Below are 22,781 nucleotides of genomic sequence, written 5' to 3'. Positions count from 1 at the left end.
GAGCAAGTCGCTTAGTAGGTATGTGAGAATACCCCGCATATTTGTTCTATCAGTAGGCCGGACAACCTCCAGACGAAATATACGGCAGCGTCAAATCCAGGCGGGGTTGGGAAAGAAGCCAAGAAGCGTGTCGGCAAATATGGTCAAAGCTTTATTTGTTCCTAATAGCGGTGTTGACTTGCTTGCATAGAAGTTGAGGCCATAAAGGCGCTGCGTGCTGCGTTCTCAGACCGGCCTATCGCAGTGGTATAGGTGCATGGGGCAAAACCGACTATTATTGATGACCGGATGCTTCATTATTCATCCTCATTAGGGCCTAGACCGCTTCATACACCGCTTCATACAGTGCAATGGAATGCCGCCTGTAGAAAGTTCTGTGGCCTTCATATATATATATACTGATGTCGACTTATCAATATATTCCTAGGTGGTCAAATAGGTATTCACCGATCCGATAACGTTATATTTCGTGAAAGGGCTGTTTCCTTCCCCTAGAAAGTTTTATACGAACCAAAAGAGTTATTCATGACATGCAGGCCTATCGACTTCTAATAATGTAGATATTGCATACATGTATTGTCCAAGAAATGAAACATATCGCTTCTAGAACTCGATTCGCCATGCCTTTCCAATGCCAACATTCGGGTTCTTCACCACAGCATATGATGCTTTGCCGCTCTCCTGCTCGTAGAACTCCAACGAGGTAGTAGAGGCCGATTTGGCTCCATCTTCAATGACAGTCACAGTGTTCTTAGTCTTCCATTCGGTAGGAGGGTCAACGATCACCACCCTCTCGACTGTCACACCAGCCATGGTCTTGAGGTACTCAGCAGTCTTGGGTCCCTTGGTTCCAATGTCCTCCGACGACAACACCGACTCGCGGTAGTTGAAGCGCCGGTGAATGTAGGCGCCACGCTCGTAGTCAAATGTCTCGCCATCATCCACGTACAGAGTGCCCCCCCGCCTCGCTATTCTTGTCTAGGGTAATGACCAGTGTATACGGGTCCCATCGCATAAGACCGGTGCTGCGACGAGGACGGTCCTTGCGGGGGATGATGTGGCCACCCTGGATCAACACAGGCACCTTCTCCTCGGGTGCAGGGACGGTGTGTTTCTTGCCCGCGCCCTGGTAGACGGTGAAATCAAAGTAGTCATAGTACTTCTCGTCGTCGGAGATATACACATCCGCGGTGTAAGTGTTCTCCTGCACAACAGGCTTCACGAGAAGACCCGTGGAACCAAGGTACAGCTGATCATCGATGGCAAAGCCTTGCTCGTCCTCTGGGAACATATAGTACTGAGGCCGCACAATGGGCGTACCATTAACTGAGGCTTCATGGAAGGCAGTGTACCAAGCAGGCATAAGTTGGTACCTGAGGCGGATTGCCTGGGCGATGTAGGACCGTTGCGGTTCGCTGATCAGGTACGGCTCACGACGGCGAGTATCGATGTGAGCATGTGCGCGGAAGAAGGGATACCAGATACCTGTCTGATACCACCGGGTCAAAAGGTCTTTATCGGGGTTGTGGAAAAATCCTCCGACATCTGCGCCGGCAAAGGGGAAGCCAGCAATACCGTTGGTCAGGACCATTGGGAGAGAGGCCCCAAGGTGCTCCCAGGTGGCCTGGTTGTCTCCGGTCCACATAGCGGACACACGCTGGGCCCCGGAGTAGTACGAGCGCGTCAAGATAAACGGCCGGCGCACCTCGCCCTTCTTGCGCTCCAGCATTGCTTTGTAGGTGGCGTCCAAAAGGGTCAGACCATTAAGGTTGTGAATATCGCGATGTTCCCAGTTTCCATAATGCAAGTTGTCCTTAGGCATGGTCATGTCAGGTCCATTGAAAACGGAGGGTTCATTCATGTCATTCCAGATGAAAAGATTCTGAAGTGATCCCTTGAATTTATCGAACTTGTGCAAGGTAGCCCACCAAGCCTGTGCAGCGGGGTTGAAGCAGTCGACCCAGTTCGAGGACCCTGGCCAGCACCATCCATCGTAAATCTCGCCATCCTTATTCAGCACAGCAAGGTTTTTGCTTCTAAGCTCCTCGGAAACAAAGTACTTGTCCGCATTTTTAATGTGTGGATCAATCAAAACCACAAGCTTTCGCTCAGTTTCATCGAGCTTTTGCTGCATACCCTTAGGATCGGGGAAGGTGAGGGAGTCCCAGGTGAAGTATTTCCGGTCATCGGTATATTCAAGATCAAGCCAAATCACATCGTATGGAATCTGGTACTTGTCGAACTTGGCGTTGACTTCTTTGACATCCTCGTCCGTAACATAGTTCCAACGGCACTGGTGATATCCAATGGCAAACTGTTGGGGCAGTTGTGTATATCCCGTGAGTTCACCATATGTCTTACTGATATCATTCGGCGAGGGGCCGAGGAAGACGAATAGGTCAATCTGACCGGATTCGGAAATCCAATGAGTCTGTGTATCTGTCTTGGGGCGGGCGCCCAAGGTAAGTGGGTTGGAGGAGGCAGTCGACTTGACAATATCGATCCACGTTTCCGCTGCATTGAGCCAGAAGACCCCGACAGTGGAGTTCTTGCGGTGGGCTTGCATCAGCGGAATGGCTCCGTACAAGGTCATCGGGCTTTCGAGTTCATACTCAAAGACATCCGAGTTGTACAAACGGTAAGGGTTCTCATGGTTGCCAGATCCACCTCTGGTCTCTTTGAGCGAGAGCGAGTCTGCGTGCTCTGGGATACCAAATACATGATTATAACCGGGGAAGGTGATATCAAGAGCAACACTCTCGGGACCACGCGGCTTTGAGTCGGTATTTCCCCCAAACGTCTCCTCCCACCAGGTACCCTCGTCCTCGCCGGATTCGTCATCTTTGCCGTCTACCTTCGGTCGCCAGTGCTCCATGTTCAAGAAACCTTGGTGGTTCAATTGAACATGGGTCTCTCCGTCTCGCTGAAATTCAACCCCAAATGGCGCGTGGCGAACGATTGCCTGGAATTTGTCGCCTGGGCCGTATAAAATGTTGGTGAATCCAGTTTCGGTCTGAGCGTTCAACGTGGCCGACTTGCTGACTTCCAAACCACCCACGATAGCCCATTTCTCGGTTTCATCATATCGCTTCTTGTTCGCTTGGCTGCCATGTCGCATTTCAATGTCGCCCTTCATCCGCCTCTCTTCATCCACCACAATGCGGGCGGCTCCCGATTCCAAGAAAGACACTGTGAGGGGTAGCCGGACCTTCTCATTGGCAGTCGTTGTCTTGGAAATGATTCCAGTAAGGATGCCATCTTTGAAATGTACGGTGGCGGGGTCGAGCTCGTAGGGTGAGCTCCATGAAGTGCCTTGGGAGGAGGCGTTATCGGCATAGGCACGGTTTCGTTTGCAAAATCCGGACTGCTCGCAAGTTTTAAAATCCTTATTTTTCACTGCCACTGTTCGTGCCATGGGCGTTAGCTTTTTGTAATCTTGCATTTTGGCAAAAGGCAGCCTTACAGCCGGGGACAACAATGCATCCGAGGAGGATAACCAAGGAGAGCAACATTGCCCAACGGGGGGGCAGGTAGACTCCTGGCCATGGTAAAATAAATAGTATGATCAATCAGAGACCCTCAATCTCCGACAGAATGGCGTAGGTTATCACGGAGTGACCTGCATTTAAAGGTGGAGATGCTATCAACAGAAGCTACAAGCTGGCCTGAGCCGGGGTAAGATACCTAAGGCAACAAGGCACTACAATAGCTCCTGAACAGCCAATCAACGTGTTTTGCTGTTGAGCCAATCAGTGTCCACGATAGTTCTTACCCAATGTACTCCGTACTTTGTACAGAGTACAGAGGTACAACATCTGTACTCCGTAGGTACTGCTTCTATATTTTAACATACCACGGATTGGTGATGGTTATATCTCATCCCAGCCTTCGCCCTAACAACTCGCTGTTTTTATACTACTGGAGGTTGCAAATAACCATCCCTTCTAGCAGCCACTGGGCATTCAAAAGCTTGCAAGAGGCTAGTTCACCAAAGAACTGATAGAAGAACTCCCAGTTTTCTTATTCAACTTCAGCTCCCGATCTATTTATGTCCACATGATAGTATCTCTTAGTAGTATACGGAGTAGTGGGTACAGTCTCATTCCCCAAGCTGCAGCGGATAATCGAGTATCCAAAAATAGAAACAGGGGCCAGTATGAGAGATTAGAGTGCACATTACGCTGCAACGGAACTTCAGGGGCAACGACAGGGAACCGGGCTAGATGCGAGTTGTTATCCCATATGTTAGAAAGCTTGGTATGGAGGATGGGTGGTCTTATTTTCATCGAGCTGTTAGTTTTAAGGTAATAGATATTTCTATATTTGTATTTGAAAAGCAAAAGAGTGAAGCAAAAAAGTGACGCAAAAAAGTGAAGCAAAAGAGTTGTATACAACTTTTTTCAATGGCAAGGTCCACCACATTTGGCCTTAGAATTCTGGCATCAACACCCCTCCTTGTGGCCACCAATCATCGGCCCAAGTGGGAAGGCCCGAATTTTTTAAAAGGCCTCTATTTAATCCTCCCCTCTTCCTGCTCTCTTTTCCTACTTCATACCTGAATTATTATTCTCATACATTCAAAATGTCCGCCAACGAGGAACAGACGTATGTCACAACCAATCTTCCCCCAGTCCTTTTTCCCTTTCGATTCCCATTACCCCTCTAACCCCTCAATGCCGGTCAAGCTAACCAAATGCTCTAGTTTCATTGCCATCAAGCCCGATGGTGTCCAGGTACGGGCACAGCACCATTCGATTCGAATCCATCACGGACCCGGAAGGGTTTCTCAATTGAACAACATTTACTGACAATGTCAACCAGCGTGGACTCGTTGGCCCCATCATCTCTCGCTTCGAGAACCGTGGCTTCAAGCTCGTTGCCATGAAGCTCACCTCCCCTAGCCAGGACCACCTCGAGAAGCACTACGCTGATCTCGCCACCAAGCCCTTCTTCAAGGGTCTCGTCTCCTGTTAGTTACCTCTCCCGAACCGTTCCGCAAAACGCAATACACTAACACAGCTCTAGACATGCTGAGCGGCCCCATCTGCGCTATGGTCTGGGAGGGTAAGGACGCCGTCAAGACCGGCCGTGTCCTCCTCGGTGCCACCAACCCCTTGGCTTCCGCCCCCGGTACCATCCGTGGTGACTTCGCCATTGTAAGAGACCCCTGATGCTCTCTGAGATCGCTTTCTTTCTTTTTTTTCCCACACTGACAACACTAGGATGTCGGCCGCAACGTCTGCCACGGTTCCGACTCTGTCGAGAACGCCAAGAAGGAGATTGCTCTCTGGTTCGGTGCCTCCGAGGTCCTCAAGTACACCTCCGCCCAGGCCGCTTGGGTTTACGAGTAAATTCCTCGTCTTTAACTAGACCGGTCGGATGGCTTTCTTATTCGGATACTTGTAGCATAGAATAAAGCAGCAGTTCTGGGGAAGAGGCCCAATGGCTTGGGAAAATACACAATATACAAATTCCAAATTATTTATGAATATGTATATATACATATATATATATGTTCTCTCCCTGGTATCAGTAATACTTGACTAGCTCATCCTCTGCGGAAGAGCCGTCTGGCCAGGTTTGCTGTCGGTGTAAAGACCGACCTTGCAAACCACGGTGTCGCCCAAACGCTCGCTGCCAACCGGACTGGCAACAAAGCTTTCGTGATCACATAGGCCGTAGCAAATTCCAGCACCAATCGAACCCCCGCTCGATCCACAGACTTCTCTGTGGTGATTTCATGCTCCGCAACAGTATTCACGTCGGACTCATCCACCCAACCTTTCTTTTTCAGCCAGCGGCCGAAACGCGCAGCTCCCTCGTCGAAGGCATTGGTTTCGCTTGTCTGCGATACAAGGTCCGGCATCCAGGCCCCATAGTGAAATGCGCCAACCAGCCCGAATAGCGGAAGAATAGAGGTAATTTCGTGAAGTATTAGGAATGATGTGATATGGGTTCCCGGGGCGCCAAATAAGGGTGTAGTATATGTGCGGAGAAACCGAGGGAGGCGGTCATTGAACCGGCGCAGGAGAGAGCGAGAGTCATTAGGGATAGGATGTGACGCTTTCGGTGGTTGTGGGGGAGAGGGAGTGGAAATAGTTCGTCGCAACGCATGTGATCTGGTATTTCGAGCTGTTTGTGGACGGAGATAGCGGAGAAAGTTGAGTGGTCGGGAAGCCATGTTATCGTAGAGGGATTGGCTAACTTGAGGGGTTCGAAAGGAGTTATTATATATGTTCAAAACAGAGTCGTTATCTGGCGGCCAGTATACAGGAACGCAAAACAGTTGAGTGCTCGCGTTAAACTCGTCGATCCCGATCTGAGAAATGCCGATTATCTCGCTGAGTCATCTATAGCGCTGCCCACCTTTTTTTTTTCCTTTTTGCTCTAGCTCTTCGGGATCAAGATAAAGTCGCTCCTTGCATAGAAACAGTATTTAAGACTTTAAATCCACGTAGAGTATTTGCGCCGCAGACCTTTAATGCGCGATGGCCACTAAGATCGGCAGCTGTAGACATCATCGTTCCCGATACGACCGGCGCAAATGGTGACATGGTCCACTTTTGCCCGAATCCTCTCTTCTTCATCCAACCCCTCCCATTGCCGACCCATACACTCAAAGGACGCAATGGAGAAGAAGATCACTGAGAAGATCGCGGCTCTGCCGCCAGATGCCAACTACTTTTCCTTGGAGTTCTTCCCTCCAAAGACCCGGATGGTGGGGGTTACCCCGCGGCGTGCTGAACGCATCGTGGACATTTGCTAATATGGTCTACTACAGGGTTTTGCCAACCTGTCCGCGCGTCTGGAGCGTATGGCACAAGCACTCCGTCCTCTTTTTGTTACGGTTACTTGGGGTGCCGGTGGTAGCACTGCGGCAAGATCGCTCGAGCTGGCGGAAGTATGCCAGCGTCAACTACAGTTGACGACCGTCCTACATCTGACATGCACGAACATGAGCCGCAAGCTGGTGGATATGGCTTTAGATGAGGCCAAGGCTCTCGGAATTCGCAACATCCTTGCCCTACGAGGAGATCCGCCCCGCAGTGAGGAATACAACATGCACGGAGAGGATGATAGCAACAAGGATTTCACTTTCGCCGTTGATCTAGTACGATATATTCGCCACACACATGGCGACTACTTCTGTGTCGGTGTTGCCGCATATCCCGAGGGCCACCCTGCCGACATCTTCCAAGACGTCCAGGATCCCGCCCGAGATATTCCTTACCTGGTCGAGAAGACACTGGCTGGAGCTGATTTCATCATGACCCAACTCACCTACGATATCGAAGCTTACCAGAAGTTTGAGAATGCGCTTCGCAGCCATGCGTCTGGTGCTTTCAAGACCATCCCCATCATTCCGGGCTTGATGCCCATCCACAGCTATAAGATTCTGACCAGGGTGACTAAGCTCAGCCATGTCACGATCCCACCTCCCATTGCGAGACGCATGGAAGAATTTAAGCACGACGACGATGCCGTCAAGCGCGCGGGTGTGGATATTGTTAGCGAGATTGTGGGTGGTATGAGGGACATTCCTTCCCCGGGCCCACGAGGATTCCATTTCTACACGTTGAACTTGGAAAAGACAGTATCATTCATTCTGGAACAATGTGACTTGATTCCGTCGTACTCGGATGCTGGAGAGCTTGCTATCGAGGATGATCCCGCATCGATTCCACTCGATTTCCCTGGACGTGCGCTGCGAAGACGCCGTGCTTCCTCTATCAACTCGCAACCTCACAACCGTGTCATTGTGGACAAGCTGTCCGTCCACGAGTCATCGCAGGACTCCGTCCATGAGGCCCTCGCAGACAGCGCAGGCATGCCCGCGCCCCCGCCAAACCGTAGCACTACCCTTCTCATATCCGAGGGTCTTGGTGCCCTTGGTAGAGAAGCAACATGGGATGACTTCCCCAACGGACGATGGGGTGATGCTCGCTCTCCTGCCTTCGGTGAGATTGACGGCTATGGTCCCTCGCTCCATGTAACTGCCAACTCCGCACGTAGGCTGTGGGGAAGCCCGGTGGACTCCAAGGACATGAGCACGCTCTTCCGGCGCCACGTCTCTGGTGAGCTACACATGGTTCCGTGGTCTGAGGGTGGTGCTGAGGAGGATGGCGACGGTCTGAATGCGGAGACTGAGCTGATTCGACCGGAGTTGTTGAAGCTCATTGATGGCCGCGGCTGGTGGACACTGGCCTCACAGCCCGCAGTGAATGGTGTACACAATGACCACCCCATCTTCGGTTGGGGTCCCCAAAGAGAAGGATTCGTCTTCCAAAAGCCATTTGTGGAGTTCTTCTGCTCGAGCAACGACTACACCAACATCCTGAAGCCAATGTTTGCCAAGCACGGCCACGACAAGCTCACCTGGTTCGCGACAAACATCAAAGGTGATTTCGAGTCCTCCCTTCCAATTCAGCCTGCCGATGTAGAGCTAGATGACCTTGGCTCCAACCCCGAGAGTGTCAACGCTGTTACCTGGGGTGTATTCCGCGGCAAGGAGATCGTCACCCCGACCATCATCGAGGAAGTGAGTTTCCGTGCGTGGGGTGAGGAGGCATTCCGAATTTGGGACGAATGGCGTCGTATCTACCCCCCGCGGATCGCCCAGCGAAACCTACCTAGACACAACCAAGAACGACTCTTGGCTTGTGTGTGTTGTCGGACAGCAGTTCGGTGCCGGTACCAAGCAGGGCTCCAAGGAGGAAGAAGATGAGGTTAAATGGATGTGGCGGGTCTTGGCGGGCGAGGAGGCTTAAGAATGCGTCTTTCTACAAATCGGGATAAAGATATACCCTGTATCAATGAGGGTTCTTACGGTTGACGGTTTAATGAGGGCAAGCCTGGACATATGAACTATGAATGGCACAAAATCTGGATTTATGTATACTAGTCTTGACCCTATCTCATCGAGATGAATATTACGATTATGCGTGCACTTCCTGCTTTTATATATATATTTTTTTTCCAAAAATTGTTTGATAGGTTTCATACGCCAATTGCTAAGCAAATGCTTCTATAAATACGTATCGTTTCTCATGCAAGTTTGCCAGAGGTGATCATCACTGCTGCAAGCTTGATTCCAACCTTTCGGCAAACCCGTGTTCCTCAAGTCCGCTAGCGTCGGTGTCCGGGGTAGCGATTTCAGACTGGGCCTCAGCGAATTTTTGTTTAGCATCGTCAAGTAGGCCCCATGCCTTGGGTTTGCCGCGGCGTTGTTCAGGGCCGTTGGCCGGGAGTTGATAGCCACGTAATCTGGGATAACCTTTAGCGATTTGAACCAAAATGGCGCATTTGGAATTGACATACCTAGGACCTTTTCCACTACTCTCCGGCATCGAAGTGGCATAAACACGAGCAAAGGCCTCAACGTCCTGCTCGAAAGACCCACGTTGGATGCTCCCCCGCACTCCTGCGAAGAATGTATCCATGACGTGGAAATTATGGACTTGAAGGAGCGCCCAAGCGGTCATCTCCTTGGCAAGTAGGAGATGGTGAATATAAGCACGATGGTAATTCTTGCAGGCATAGCATGCACATTCCTCGCCCAGCGGAGATGTATCTGTAGTGTGGTCTCCGGTCCACAGATCGATTCCCAAAGGCCGAGGTTCGGACTTGCTCTCTTGTAGGGCAGCAGGAGCGGGGAAAGTGAATTCCATCGCGATACCGCCATCTGACGCTGCGCCCTGCAGAGGCGTGGTCAGAAGGTCTGCTCCAAGCGATACATCTCGCAGGATGGTGTGGGGTGTCTCGGGCTCACTGAAGAGCAATCGAGGAAGGTGCGCCAACGATTCTGGGACGAATCCCAGCGACGCAGACTGATATAGTGCGAGGCCGGATATATCCCACCGGAACTCGCTCTCCAAGTCATCCAAATAGAGAGACTGCTGTGCGTTATCAAGAGGCAAGACAGGGGCGAAATATGCGCTCTTTGACTTCTCTTGCTCTGGTACAGCGTCTCCATAGAGCTGCTCCAATGCATCTCGAGTCCAGGCATGCGTCCGGTCAACCATCTTCCCCCGCCTCTTGGATCCTGGCTGCTTATTAGCCAGGTCCACCATCCCGACCGCAATATCTGGCCTTAGCTTTTGAACTGCCTTCACATAATCATGCGCAGATAACTGAGTGAATCCAATTGAGGTCAACAGCGCAATGGAAGCCGATGTATTCGCGGGCGGGCATGTTATCGGAGGGAATCGCCGCGGACCTAGGATCAAAGGCATATCCTCGGCCACACAAATGAATTTCTTCAATGGCGACTCATGATCGGCGGCGGGTGTCTTGTAAACTGGGGCCTGCTTTTTCGCGATGACTTATTATAGCATGCGCTGTCAGTTATGTCCAGATGAGAACTGGTTGTAGTCATATTGCAGTATTCCGCTTACAATCTTCGAGTCCAGCATACAAACTGTTGATCTCAGTGTGATCGCGCATCACATCGTGCGCAACATGTGGGACTGTGCCCCGCGAAGTGAGCGGGACATGATGCGGCGTCGCGAGGGTCTTTCGGCCTGGAATGGCCAATTTGCCTACTCTTGGCGCAAGGACTGGAGCAGTGGAGGCCAGGACACTAAATGTCATCGCTGGGGACGCGGGCGTCGCTTGGTCCATGGCGTTCGTGGTTATTGAAAGACCATGTTGCGGGCGGCCTAGATCTTGTTCTTTATCGGCCAGGAGAAATCGGATTTCCCGATAAACATCGCCTCACTATCCTCCTTCGGACACTTCATTGAGCTATTTTGCATATATTCAGCAGGAACTGAGCATCTTGATTCACATTTTTCAAATATTTACACCTAATCACTGTCCTTCACCCCAATCAATCATGACAGGCACATCAGTCCCGCCGACGCGACGCGGAGCTCTCATTGTTGTCGAAGGACTGGATCGCGCGGGCAAATCGAGTCAATGTGAGATGTTACGGGATTCGCTCTCGCGGCAAGGGCACGTGGTTAAATACCTTCGATTCCCAGGTACATTATTTACACATTCATTATGGGTAACATTGGTCTAATAATGTCCTCTAGACAGAACAACACCCATCGGGCAATTGATTGATAGCTATCTACGCGGCACATCGCACCAAGACGACCATTCCATTCACCTCCTTTTCTCGGCGAACCGGTGGGAGATTGCAAAGAGTATTGAAGAAGATATCACGAACGGAACGACAGTCATTGTAGACCGCTACTCATATTCTGGCGTTGTCTACTCCGCCGCGAAAGCGAACCCCACACTCTCACTGGAGTGGGCATGGCAGCCAGAAATCGGTCTACCGCGCCCGGATATCTGCCTATTCCTTAGCATTTCGCCAGAGGAAGCAGCAAGGCGTGGTGGGTTCGGCGCCGAGCGATATGAAAACGAGGCAATGCAGACCCGTGTGCGAGAGCTCTTTCGGACGATCTTTGAGAAGCAGGAGGATGTTTCCATTATCGATGCGGGTAAGTCCATCGATGAGGTGTCACAGGAGATACAGGGCGCTGTAGCTGGTTGCATTGCGCGGTTGGATGTGACCGGCGCGCTGAGGAAATTAGAACCTCTTGCGAATTAGCGAATTAGAAATAAGGTCGGGCTTGTTCTACTTGGGTCTCATTCAACGAGTTCTGCGTCATCCCAGTCGCTGTCTTCAATCACGATCTCGAGCTTTGATGGAGGTCGAGTCGGGCGGTGCTTCTGTCGTCCCTCGAAATCAGAGTCGGATTCTATCTCAACTCCCTCGAACCAATTTGGGCCTAGGTCATCTTGGGTCGGTTCTTGTAGTGTTGACCTTGGCTCAATAGAAGAAGACCGAGTCCCTGAAGATGCATCCATGGCGGCAGACTCTTTGCGAACACGTTTCTCTTTCTTTCTGAGAATTGCGCGCGCTTCTTTCTCTGCTCTGTTGCGGAAGCTTAGCTCACGCATCATTGCCACCCACTGTACAGTGTTTCCACACGATGGGCAGGTCCCTTGAGTGGGCACCAGGAGATCTGGTTTGTTGGTCGCGTCAAGGAATGTGGTAGATAGGCATAATAAATGACTTGTGCCGCGGCAATTCGGATGTGGACACACTGTTATTTGTTGTTCGTCCGGAGAGATCGACTCTTTACAGACCGTGCACTGCAGATCATCCGGGTCTTCCAACATAAACATTGACTTTTCGAGATGATCTTCAAGCCTGGTGTAGTCAACTGATAGGTTGTTAATGCTTCCAACGGGGGCAAGCTCATCGGTTTGTTTGGAATCTGGCGGTGTTGCAAGGTTGTCTCCATCTATAATAACTTTGACGTTGTCGGGCAACCGACCATCCACGCGGTCATTCCACGCCCGCCATACACGATAGACATCGGCACAAAAGAAACGGACTCGTAATGGCCAAGAGGAGAAATAATTCGAGCGCAGGAGGGAATGTAAATCCTCCAAATGCGCCATTAGGGATCTCCTAGTCCTCGCTCTAGGTTTCGGTTTCGGTTTGCTCGTCTTCCCATTGGCATTAGCACTAGCCTTAGCTCTAGACTTAGGGTCTAAGTCATCTTCAGAATCAAGGTGTCGCGACCTTTCTGGGTGTTGCCAAGCCCATCTATGCGAAATGAGAAATTGAGACGTGATGTATATAAACAATTCACATGCGACTTACTCGAATTGCAAAGCGCCAACTCTGCTTGTGAAACCCTCTACGACGAGGGTCATTTCCCAGGGCCGTAATTTATCTCTGGCAGTTCGTTTGGCCCCACCTTTAGCGACACCGTTGTGTTGAGGGAGTCGTCTGATCGGGTTTGGCGTCGAGCCGATGTACAGTGAGGCGTGTCGAACGGTCGAGCGGAGGAGATAACAACAATAATATGCCGGGATTGGTTTGGGCTTTTCGGACTCCTCCATGATGATTGATTTGGGGAAATTTTATATTCTTTTTTTTTTTTTTTTTCACATTGAGGTGTTTAATTCAACGTTGTATGTATGTTGTAGGCTTGTCAAGTGCTTGAAATTAGCTCTGCCTATCGAATACAGGCGGGTCCTAAACGGTACCTTGATATACACCGGATCACATGATAGTGTATTTTTCTTTTTACCCTCTCAAGGGGAAATGGGGGTGCAGTCTAGGGATATTAGACAGTTATTTAGTTAATAGAAGTTACTACATGTGTACATGTAGTCAAGGGATATGCAAAAGCATTCCACTAGACAATCTCTATAAATATGTTAAAAACCCTATCTAATATACGGAGTACATATGTACATTTTAACATATCAGAAAGCCAAAACTGATAATAAAATACATAAATACATAAATACATACTTGACCATTGAAGTGTACAGATAATATCACGCTAGAGAGAGTATCCGAGGCTCATCCTTCATCAATTTGATGTGTCACAAGACACTATATATCCACCTGTGGACCACATATAACAATCTCGTAATATTGGGCTCCCAAATACACTGAGGAAATCAATTGAGGGGACACCGTATGATGTTCCCCCCCCGTTTGCAGAATTGCAGTATAATTACTAAACTTTCCGGCGAAACTCAGGGTTTAAGCGGTACCTGAGCTCAGATTAGCTCATTATTACAGTAACTCATTTACCGTACTGATCGGTACCATCGCGACTGGGTTGTAAGTTCCCCCATAGTCACTCATTGGTTCCTTTCTTACTGGTTCACCACACAAAAGGGACCTGGCAGTACTTCTGGAGTACCACCCCCAGTCGATCTTTACTGCACATAATCTCATTCCTCCACTCTTAAGGTTTCTATCCCATCTATCCTTCTTTCCTCTCTGCGACTTGGGCCTCTTTTTTCTTGCTATCGCCTTTTTCGCCCCGAGTCCCGAGTCAACCCTTTCTTTTATTTTCCTTTAAACTTCATTCTCTCATATACTTTGCTTCGTTACCGATTCTTCACTTCACCCTTCGGTCACATTGACAGGACGCCGGCAGCCGCCTTTTGCCTGATATCTATTATCACACCCTGCCTTTGCCGCATTACAGTCATTGTTAATCGAATTCCCTCAAACAGACGCGCTTAATCAAACATCCTCCCTAGTCGTCTGTCCTATTTTCAACAATGGGAGCTCCGGCCTCTGCCGGGGCGACCTCGACGGCCGCGGCAGCCCAGCCGACTCGATCCTCAAGCACCCATCCGTCGCACTCCCACAACGTGCCCCTGAGCGCTCGCAGGTCCACACCTCTCGACTTGTCCACCGTGGAACGACGTGGACAACCCAACAACCCCAGAGAACCATCCAAGCGCATTCGTCCTCATGGTATCCCAGAAGCCCCGACTTTCCGTCCAACGGAGGAAGAATTCAAAGACCCGGTGGCCTACATCCAGAAGATCGCTCCAGAGGGGAGAAAGTTTGGAATTTGCCGAGTAGTTCCACCAGAGGGCTGGCAACCGACTTTCGCAATCGATACAGAGGTAGGGTCCCTCCTTCCACCTATGCATTTACCATCGCTTTCCGCGCATGGTCACGTCTGACAATGCTGACAATGGATACAGCGATTTCACTTCAAGACCCGTCGACAAGAGCTCAATTCGGTCGAAGGAGGTAAGCGCTCACATTCAGCACATCAGGCTGCCGAATCTTGTAGAGTCACCGCAGTGCGATTCTGACCCTCATTCAAACATAGGAAACCGCGCGAACATGAACTACGTCGATGGACTCGCTATGTTTCACAAACAACATGGCACTAACTACAGCCGGCTACCCAGCGTCGACAAGCGACCGTTAGATCTCTACAAACTCAAAAAGGCAGTAGAGAGTCGTGGAGGGTTCGAATCCGTGTGCAAGACGAAAAAATGGGCAGAAATTGGTCGCGATCTTGGATACAGCGGCAAAATAATGTCTTCTTTGTCCACTTCGCTTAAGAACTCCTACCAGCGCTACTTGCAGCCGTACGAGGAATACTTGGCCCGAGCCAAGCCTGGTGTGCAACAACAGCTTGAGCTTGAGCATGGTGGTCCATACACCCCTTCGCCTCTACAATCCCCCATGACGCACAAGCCCATGTTTGATGAAAATGGCACGCCTTCTAAAGTCCGCGATGAAACCCCTAGCCTACCCCGAATGGCCGCTTCGCATACCCCAATGGCGTATACTCCAGTGGCACATACCCCAATGGAAAAGTCTCCGGAGAAGCCAACTCCACCTGTCGAACCTACTCCTCCCCCTCCTTCGCGCCCAGCGGCCGCAGGCTTTACTCCTGTTAACTCCGGCCTTGGTGGCTTTACCGCTGTCAACCACTCCCCTTTCACCCCCGCGAGCGACACCCCCGCGAGCAACACCCCTGCGAACAACGGCCCACCAATCAAGCGAGAGGGAGAAAACGGCGCGTCGACACCAAAAGTCGTTTCCGAGCATGCTTCCGTCTCGACACCTATAAACGGTCAAGATGAGGAATCTTTGAAGCGTGCGATTAGCCGCGAGGACAGTTCTCAGTGCGAAAACGGCGATGACGATGATGGAAGCGGCCGACGTAGCAAGCGTCTGAAGAAAGGTACTCTCTTGTAACACTTTCAATACTCGAAGCAAGCCTTGTCTAACGCCCTTTCTAGATTGCTTCCCAACGATTGCGGGTTCTCATATGTCACTTCTTCGCCCAGCGCCGGTCAGATCGCGCAAGGATGGCTCCCAGCCAGCTGGAGAGGTAGGTGGAGGTTCGTGTCAGCGTTCTATTGATATACTGATTCGTGAACAGAAATGCGAGACTTGTGGTAAATCGGATGACCAAGAGTCTATTCTTGTCTGCGACGGTTGCGAGCTAGGGTATCACAAAGCGTGTCTCGATCCTTCCACTACCACACCATCGGAACACGACTGGCACTGCCCCAAGTGTTTGGTCGGCACGGGAGAATTCGGATTTGAAGACGGCGGTGTTTACTCACTCAAACAGTTCCAAGACAAGGCCAACGAGTTCAAGAAGAAGTACTTCGCTGCTAAAATGCCCTTCGACCCGGTCCTCAATACGCATCGACGTGAAACCGAGGACGACGTGGAGGCCGAGTTCTGGAAGCTTGTCGTTGATCTACATGAGACCGTTGAAGTCGAATACGGCGCGGATATCCATTCAACCACGCATGGAAGTGGATTCCCAACTATCGAGCGGAATCCCCTTGATCCATTTTCGTCAGACCCTTGGAACCTGAATGTCCTTCCATTCTATGGAGATTCGCTCTTCCGTTACATCAAGTCCGATATCTCCGGCATGACGGTTCCCTGGGTCTATGTGGGGATGTGTTTCTCTACTTTCTGCTGGCATAATGAGGATCACTATGCTTATTCTGCGAATTACCAACATTTCGGTGCTACCAAGACCTGGTATGGAATTCCAGGTGCCGATGCAGAGGCCTTCGAGGCGGCCATGCGGGATGCAGTTCCGGAACTTTTCGAAGGCCAGCCCGATCTTCTTTTCCAGCTTGTCACCTTGATGCCACCAGACAAGCTTCGCAAGGCCGGCGTCAACGTTTACGCGGTGGATCAGCGAGCTGGTCAATTTGTGCTCACCTTCCCTCAAGCATATCATGCCGGCTTCAACCACGGTTTTAATTTCAATGAAGCAGTCAACTTCGCGCCCACGGACTGGGAGCCATACGGTGCAGCAGGTGTTGAGCGTCTTCAGAACTTCCGCAGACATCCATGTTTCTCCCACGATGAATTGCTTCTTACCGCTGCTGCACGTGATACTTCTATTGCCACTGCCAAGTGGCTTGCGCCTGCACTAGCAAGAACATGTGCTCGTGAACTGGGTGAACGGGCTGCTTTCCTATACCGGCAAAAAGAAGTGTCTGCTCGTACCCCAGGCTTTGGTCCCGACTCCATGACAGACGATACACGGCCGAAATTCGTAGTTGAGAATGAAGACCTTCCGGAGGATGATTACCAGTGCCAACATTGCAAGGCCTACGCTTACCTCACTCAGTTCCGTTGTCACAAATCAGGCAAGACTGTCTGTTTGTCGCACGTTGACACCTATGACTGCTGTGGCGAAACCTTTGCTCAAAAGTTGTGCGGCTCAGGACACACCCTCCGTTATCGCATGAGTGATGATGAATTGCAGGCCCTTGTGCAGAAAGTCCAAGAACGGGCCAGAATCCCCGAAGCATGGTCCGAAAAGCTCGACAAGACTCTGGAGGATGAACCGAAGCCTCAGCTTAAGGCCCTTCATAACTTGCTCAATGAAGGTGAGAAAATCCCATACCACTTGCCAGGCCTTCAAGATCTTGCGGCCTTCGTCCAGCGTTGCGATAAATGGGTTGAAGAAGCCAACAACTACATTACCCGGAAGCAGCAGAACCGGAGAAAAAACGAGAAGGCTTGGCGCAGAGCCAGTACCAAGGCAGCCCAGCTGGACGATCGCGATCGCGAAGTCCGCAGAATTGAACATATCTACGCCCTTCAGGCAGAGGCTGATAAACTTTCGTTCGACTGTCCACAGATGGCGGCGTTGGAAGAGAAAACCCGCGAAATCGAGAAATTCCAACAGGATATTAACAACGCTCTCATGCATCCGCACACCCGTCCTCTCCGGGAGATTGAAGAACTTATCGAACGCGGCAAAAATTTCAACGTGGAAGTCCCGGAACTGGAACACCTAGAGCAAATATCCCACCAAATCAAATGGATCGAACAAGCTGTGCGCAAACGAGACCAGTACATGACCCTTACCGACTGCCGGGAACTTGTCGCTGGTGCGGAGAAGGTCGGCCTTTCCGATACCAATGAACACTTAGTTCATTTCAAGGAGCTTGCTCGTCACGGAGATGCGTGGGAGATGAAGGCAAAGGAATTAATGTCCGTTGAAGCCGTTCACTATCAGCAATTAGAAGCTCTCTCTGCGCAGGCGTCCCGTTTTCCAGTTTCACCAGATACTCTCGCAGCCGTCGATGCTATATTGACCAAGCAGCGTGAGGCGCAGAAACGGATCCAGACTCTGTATGAAAGGAGCAAGGACGTGGAGATGAAGAATCGGCCCAAGTACAAGGACATCCGTGACCTCATGGAAACCCTTGAGAATATGAGCAGTCGACCTATCGGGGCCATCGACTTGGAACGTGAGCAAAAGCGCCATGAGGACTGGATGAGGAAAGGGAAGAAGCTATTTGGCAAGGCGAATGCTCCTCTTCATATTCTGAGATCCCATATGGAATATGTCGAAAAGCGGAACTCGTACTGTTTCGACCTAGAGGACAGTTACCGACCGCCTGTGGAGCCTTCGTCTCGAGACAATTCACCCGAAGGTTTGCTTGAGAATCCTGGCAATGCTACCAACATGTGGGGTCCAAAGTCACGAAAGCGAGATGTGTTCTGTATTTGCAGGCACTCTGAAGCAGGAATGATGATTGAATGTGAAGTCTGCCACGAATGGTAAGTTAACAAACTTTCGGCTCCTGGTCTAGTGTACTGATCTATATAGGTACCATGGCAAATGTTTGAAGATTGCTCGGGGTAAAGTAAAGGAATTTGACAAGTACACTTGCCCAATATGCGATTGGCGTCAAAAGATTCCGCGCGATGCTGCTCGTCCTAAGCTTGAGGATCTTCAAGATTGGCATGCAGAAATCGCAACTTTGCCTTTCCAGCCCGAGGAAGAAGAAGTTCTTGAGAGTATCATTAATCAAGCGACAGCCTTCCGCGATTTCCTGCACGGCTTCACTAATGCTGCCTGCACAACGACCGAGGAAGTGCCTACTTTGATATTCTACCTCCGCAAAATTGAGGGTGCTGAGGTTCTTCTCACCTTTGAGACGAATTTCTTCCGGCAGGAGATACACAAGTGGGCCCCCGTCGCCCCGGAACCCCCTCCAATCTTGGAGCAATCTTTGTCAACACGAAAGCCGCGACCGACCAAGCAACAAAAAATCATGGCTCAGCTTGGGGTGAATCGTCCAGAGGATCTTCCGGAGCATCTGCGCCCCAAGCACATTGGCGCAACCAAGCGGAAATCTGTTGATGATCAACCGCAGTCGGGTCCTAGTCAACCTCCATCCATGCAACAAGCACCGCCAACTTCTAGTAGTGGACAACCCCCTAGCACAGGTCCAACATTGGCTCAGATGACAGATCCAAACGCTGCACCATATCCATTCTCTGCAAACTATTCCTTGCCTGCGAGCGATTCCACGCCCGCCTTTGCACCTACCTCCTCCTCGGCTTTCCTCCCCCACGCCGCCGCTTCTCAGTCCCCCTCATTCCTACCGCGCTCTCCTCCCCAGCCAGATCTAGAAACCTCCCTTTTCAGCCCTCCACGCTTTGGTCATGATCCTCAGTTCGCGAGCAGCAGCCCTCGTCAGAACCTGGATGACGTATTTGCAGATTTGACCAACCAAGAGATTGACCCTGAAGCTGATAACCAGCCCATGGAGAATACTCATGCTAATGAGGCCTTGGAGGCCCTCGTGGTCAGCAATGGCAGTAGTCGTGCTGCCTCTGTTCAAGATGTATCGGCTCAAAATGGTGAACATAGCGAACCGCAAGATGAGCCCAAACTCGACGGCACTAATGGGGACCTTGAAGACGAGGAACTTTGACTGACTTGCTTTTTTTTCTCTCGATGAAAGTTCTGTTTATCATGAAAACTTGACATTTTTCAGTCTTTTTCAGTCTTTGCTTACTCTGTTCTAATTGTTTTCTTGCGTCACTTTCAGTCTTTGTTTACTCGTCTCTCCTAAGCTTTTATTGTTCTTTCGGATCAATTCTCAAAAAAGGGTGTACAAGAGAATGGACTGGCGAGTCCGGGGGTGTTTTCTAGCGATTCCACGCTTTTCTGTTTTTCCATACCACAAGACTATGTCTGTCATGACTGCTTTTCTTTGCTGCTGCCCACACCATGTAATACTAGTTGAATTCAGCCATTCTTATTCACATCTCCAACTATAAACACCCCATTGGTCTGTTCTATTGGGCATCGGTGTAAGCTCCTAGAGCAGCCTGTCCACCAGTATGAATAAACAATACATTGACCTGATCCAAGGGTTTAGCAGAGTCCGCGACTTCTCCCCCGTTCACCCAATGCATCATGCCTCTCGCAACCTTGGCTGTATAAACCGGATCCAACACCATGGCCTCCGTCCGCGCCATTGTCTCAAGAGCCTCTTTACTCTCGCCATCAAGCACGCCATATGCAGTCCCAACAAACCGATCATCAAGCCGCACATCGTCGACTCCAATATCCTGCTCCCCATCAAGCCCAATGAAATCACCTGCCCTCCGTGCAAAAGTAAGAACCCGCTTTTCATGATACTCCCGCGGTTTAGTCGGCGAATTAAGGATCCCAACAACCTTCCTCGACTCCCCAATAGTCTTTGACGCATCTAATCCTCTAATCTTCTCCAGTAGCTTAAACCCAGCCACCAACCCACCAACCGTACTCCCACTCCCACACGCAACAAAGACATAATCAAACCTCCCCGAACCCCCAAGCCCCATCTCCCCCTCCTGTGCAGCAATCTCGAACGCCGCACGCGCATACCCTAGCCCACCAAGCGGATGCAAGCTCGCGCCACCGGGAATCCAATACGGATTCTGCCCGGACGCCTTCAACCCATCAAGAAGAGGCGTCGCATCCTCGGCAAGCGGATCGCCTTCTTCGCAGACGCGAACCTCCGCCCCGAGAAGGTGATTGATGTGCACATTTCCGCTACGTTGAAAGGCTTCCTTATCTCTGGCTGCTGCGAGTCCACCGCCTGTGCCTCGGTGTAGAAGAATTAAGGCTTTCAAACCTAGTCTCCGCGCGAGAGCCACAACTTGCACGGTGTGATTGCTTTGGATTGCGCCCTCTGTTACGAGGGTTGTTGCCGCGCCTTGTAGCGGGCCTGGGGGTGTTGGGTTGTTTTCATGGCTGTGATACAGGGGTGTTTGAGATAGGATATCCGGGACTATGTATTCTAGTTTGCGATATTTGTTGCCCGCACAGGCTAGTGGGGAAGAGTGGTCTTCTCGTTTGGCGTAGATGGAGATGAGGGGTCGGTGCGGGGAGACTCTTGGGGGTGCAATTGAAGGTAAGGGGTGGATTGGAGAGGGATTCGAGTATAGGATATTATAGCGGGGGATTTGGGCAAATGTTTCTGGCAGCTGTACGGGAAGAGACATTATTTTAGGCATGAGTTTTGGTTAAATCAAGTTTGGATGTCGTGATGGCCCATTTTATATTTTGTGGCCGCATTTCTAAGGCATCAGTCCACTCTTTGATTAGTCATCCAATTCATGACCAATTGCATGACGTCGACCCGCAGGCATATAACTCGAGCTCTTGTGGTCAACTCCATTCAACAAACATGACTCTACTCCAATTTTTACGACAAGCCCGCCAATTACACCTCCGATTCCTCTCGGGTGCCCAGTCTGAGCCTCCAATCTATGTAATTGGCAATCCCTCCGCCGATCTTGACTCCATCGTCTCGGCGATCATCTACTCCTACTGCGCGAACAACCGGCTTCCGATCAAAAGCCCACGACCACATATCCCACTCTTAAACCTGCCCAATTTCCCCGCCGGTACAGAGTTGTATAGACTAAGACCGGAATTCTCAGCTGCACTATGGTCATCAACCAATTGCCCCTCTCTGATGAGTGAAGACCATTTCGAGAACAGCCTACAGTCTGCAGGGAATTTCCTACGCGAACATGTCATGACCGTCGCGGACTTCGCGCAATCTCTCGAAGACAAGCATGTGTGGAAACAGACACTCGTCGATGCAACGCTGGTAGACTGGAACGCATTTCCGCTCCCCTCCATCGATAAGGGCTCCGGATCCCTAACCGGGTTGCCGAGTGTCTCATTCCGGACTGTCGGATGTATCGACCATCACATTGACGAGGACTCCATGCCAAGCATTGACGAAGTACCAGAAGGCCAGCCGATGATTATTCAGCCAGGACCTGGGTCATGTGCCTCGCTCATTACGCGCGAATTGCAAGATCGGAAACTCTGGGACGCGACCCCGGAGATGGTGCAGGTTGCAAAGCTTGCTCTTTCGGCGGTGCTGATTGATACGTCGAACCTCACTGCGGAAGGCAAAGTGACCGATGTAGATCGTATGGCTGTTGAATTCCTGACATCTCAAATCGAGGGGGAAACACAAACGGCAATGGATGCAAAGGGCGATTGGAATTTGGAGGCGTTCTACAAGAGCATTCTTTATGCCAAGAAGAGTAGTCTCGATCTTCTTACTATGGACGAAATATTGGACCGCGATTATAAAGACTGGACTGAGACTTCACAGTCTTCGGGGAAGACCGTGAAAATGGGCTTTTGCTCTGCCGTCAAGCCCATGCGATGGATTGTACAGAAGGCGGGTGGTCCAGAGAAGTTTATCGATGCCGTGCGCTCATTCGCAGCTTCCGCTGAGAAGGACTTGGATGTGCTTGTTATTATGACGGCGTTTACAGGTACTAACGACAAGTTTTGTCGCGAGCTGTTTGTCAGTGTGATGCGTGACAATGAAGCGGCTGACAAGGGTGTCAAGAGATTTGTTGAGCATTCCTCTCACCATCTTGGGCTCATAGAATGGTCTCCGCTCGATGAGGAGGATATCCCTGAGCTGACAGGAGATTGTCTTTCTACATTGAATGAGGAATCACCCCTCTGGAGGAGGCTGTGGGTGCAAACCCATGCGGCCGGCAGTAGGAAACAGGTTGCGCCGTTGTTCCGGGCAGCAGTAGCAAAATTATAGAAGAGTTACTTTATATGGTCACTCTTGTGGACTTGAAGTTCTCCAATTCCTATTAATTCATACACACAACATACTCTAACAATGAAAGCCAGGTATCTGGAATAGAACACAAACAAAATAGA

General features: G+C 50.6%; 10 protein-coding genes across 10 annotated transcripts; 5 read left to right on the top strand and 5 right to left on the bottom strand.

Annotated features, from left to right (window-relative positions):
- Positions 1–603: 603 nt before the first annotated feature.
- N7516_001756 (glucan 1,3-alpha-glucosidase ROT2) lies at positions 604–3,512 on the bottom strand (the record flags this gene model as incomplete). The annotated part of the gene is made up of 3 exons (XM_057214476.1): positions 604–968; positions 1,021–3,402; positions 3,464–3,512. The coding sequence occupies 3 exons, from the start codon at positions 3,510–3,512 to the stop codon at positions 604–606; spliced, it is 2,796 nt and encodes a 931-aa protein (XP_057076359.1).
- Positions 3,513–4,582: 1,070 nt separating this feature from the next.
- On the top strand, positions 4,583–5,351 carry N7516_001755 (uncharacterized protein; the record flags this gene model as incomplete). The annotated part of the gene is made up of 5 exons (XM_057214475.1): positions 4,583–4,605; positions 4,703–4,733; positions 4,822–4,969; positions 5,026–5,156; positions 5,223–5,351. The coding sequence occupies 5 exons, from the start codon at positions 4,583–4,585 to the stop codon at positions 5,349–5,351; spliced, it is 462 nt and encodes a 153-aa protein (XP_057076358.1).
- Positions 5,352–5,548: 197 nt separating this feature from the next.
- Positions 5,549–6,181, bottom strand: N7516_001754 (uncharacterized protein; the record flags this gene model as incomplete). Its single annotated transcript, XM_057214474.1, has 1 exon — positions 5,549–6,181. The coding sequence occupies one exon, from the start codon at positions 6,179–6,181 to the stop codon at positions 5,549–5,551; it is 633 nt and encodes a 210-aa protein (XP_057076357.1).
- A 363-nt stretch (positions 6,182–6,544) lies between these two features.
- N7516_001753 (methylenetetrahydrofolate reductase (NAD(P)H) MET12) lies at positions 6,545–8,768 on the top strand (the record flags this gene model as incomplete). Its single annotated transcript, XM_057214473.1, is given in 3 exon segments — positions 6,545–6,718; positions 6,782–8,662; positions 8,679–8,768. 3 exon segments carry the CDS (start codon positions 6,545–6,547, stop codon positions 8,766–8,768), a joined length of 2,145 nt encoding a protein of 714 aa, XP_057076356.1.
- A 303-nt stretch (positions 8,769–9,071) lies between these two features.
- On the bottom strand, positions 9,072–10,620 carry N7516_001752 (tRNA-ribosyltransferase family protein; the record flags this gene model as incomplete). The annotated part of the gene is made up of 3 exons (XM_057214472.1): positions 9,072–9,264; positions 9,319–10,321; positions 10,395–10,620. 3 exons carry the CDS (start codon positions 10,618–10,620, stop codon positions 9,072–9,074), a joined length of 1,422 nt encoding a protein of 473 aa, XP_057076355.1.
- A 214-nt stretch (positions 10,621–10,834) lies between these two features.
- Positions 10,835–11,560, top strand: N7516_001751 (bifunctional thymidylate/uridylate kinase; the record flags this gene model as incomplete). The annotated part of the gene is made up of 2 exons (XM_057214471.1): positions 10,835–10,982; positions 11,037–11,560. 2 exons carry the CDS (start codon positions 10,835–10,837, stop codon positions 11,558–11,560), a joined length of 672 nt encoding a protein of 223 aa, XP_057076354.1.
- A 38-nt stretch (positions 11,561–11,598) lies between these two features.
- N7516_001750 (structure-specific endonuclease subunit SLX1) lies at positions 11,599–12,867 on the bottom strand (the record flags this gene model as incomplete). The annotated part of the gene is made up of 2 exons (XM_057214470.1): positions 11,599–12,568; positions 12,626–12,867. The coding sequence occupies 2 exons, from the start codon at positions 12,865–12,867 to the stop codon at positions 11,599–11,601; spliced, it is 1,212 nt and encodes a 403-aa protein (XP_057076353.1).
- A 1,133-nt stretch (positions 12,868–14,000) lies between these two features.
- On the top strand, positions 14,001–19,515 carry N7516_001749 (uncharacterized protein; the record flags this gene model as incomplete). Its single annotated transcript, XM_057214469.1, has 6 exons — positions 14,001–14,406; positions 14,488–14,536; positions 14,619–15,485; positions 15,544–15,635; positions 15,687–18,352; positions 18,402–19,515. Exons 1-6 carry the CDS (start codon positions 14,053–14,055, stop codon positions 19,513–19,515), a joined length of 5,142 nt encoding a protein of 1,713 aa, XP_057076352.1. The 5' UTR covers positions 14,001–14,052.
- A 367-nt stretch (positions 19,516–19,882) lies between these two features.
- Positions 19,883–21,076, bottom strand: N7516_001748 (1-aminocyclopropane-1-carboxylate deaminase/D-cysteine desulfhydrase; the record flags this gene model as incomplete). Its single annotated transcript, XM_057214468.1, has 1 exon — positions 19,883–21,076. The coding sequence occupies one exon, from the start codon at positions 21,074–21,076 to the stop codon at positions 19,883–19,885; it is 1,194 nt and encodes a 397-aa protein (XP_057076351.1).
- Positions 21,077–21,261: 185 nt separating this feature from the next.
- N7516_001747 (putative exopolyphosphatase) lies at positions 21,262–22,659 on the top strand (the record flags this gene model as incomplete). Its single annotated transcript, XM_057214467.1, has 1 exon — positions 21,262–22,659. One exon carries the CDS (start codon positions 21,262–21,264, stop codon positions 22,657–22,659), a length of 1,398 nt encoding a protein of 465 aa, XP_057076350.1.
- Positions 22,660–22,781: the final 122 nt, after the last annotated feature.

Source organism: Penicillium verrucosum (genome assembly GCF_028828655.1).
Source record: "Penicillium verrucosum strain IBT 35672 chromosome Unknown utg000001l_segment0_segment0, whole genome shotgun sequence".
NCBI classification, from domain to species: Eukaryota; Fungi; Ascomycota; class Eurotiomycetes; order Eurotiales; family Aspergillaceae; genus Penicillium; species Penicillium verrucosum.
This window is presented reverse-complemented; position numbering and strand designations above follow the sequence as displayed.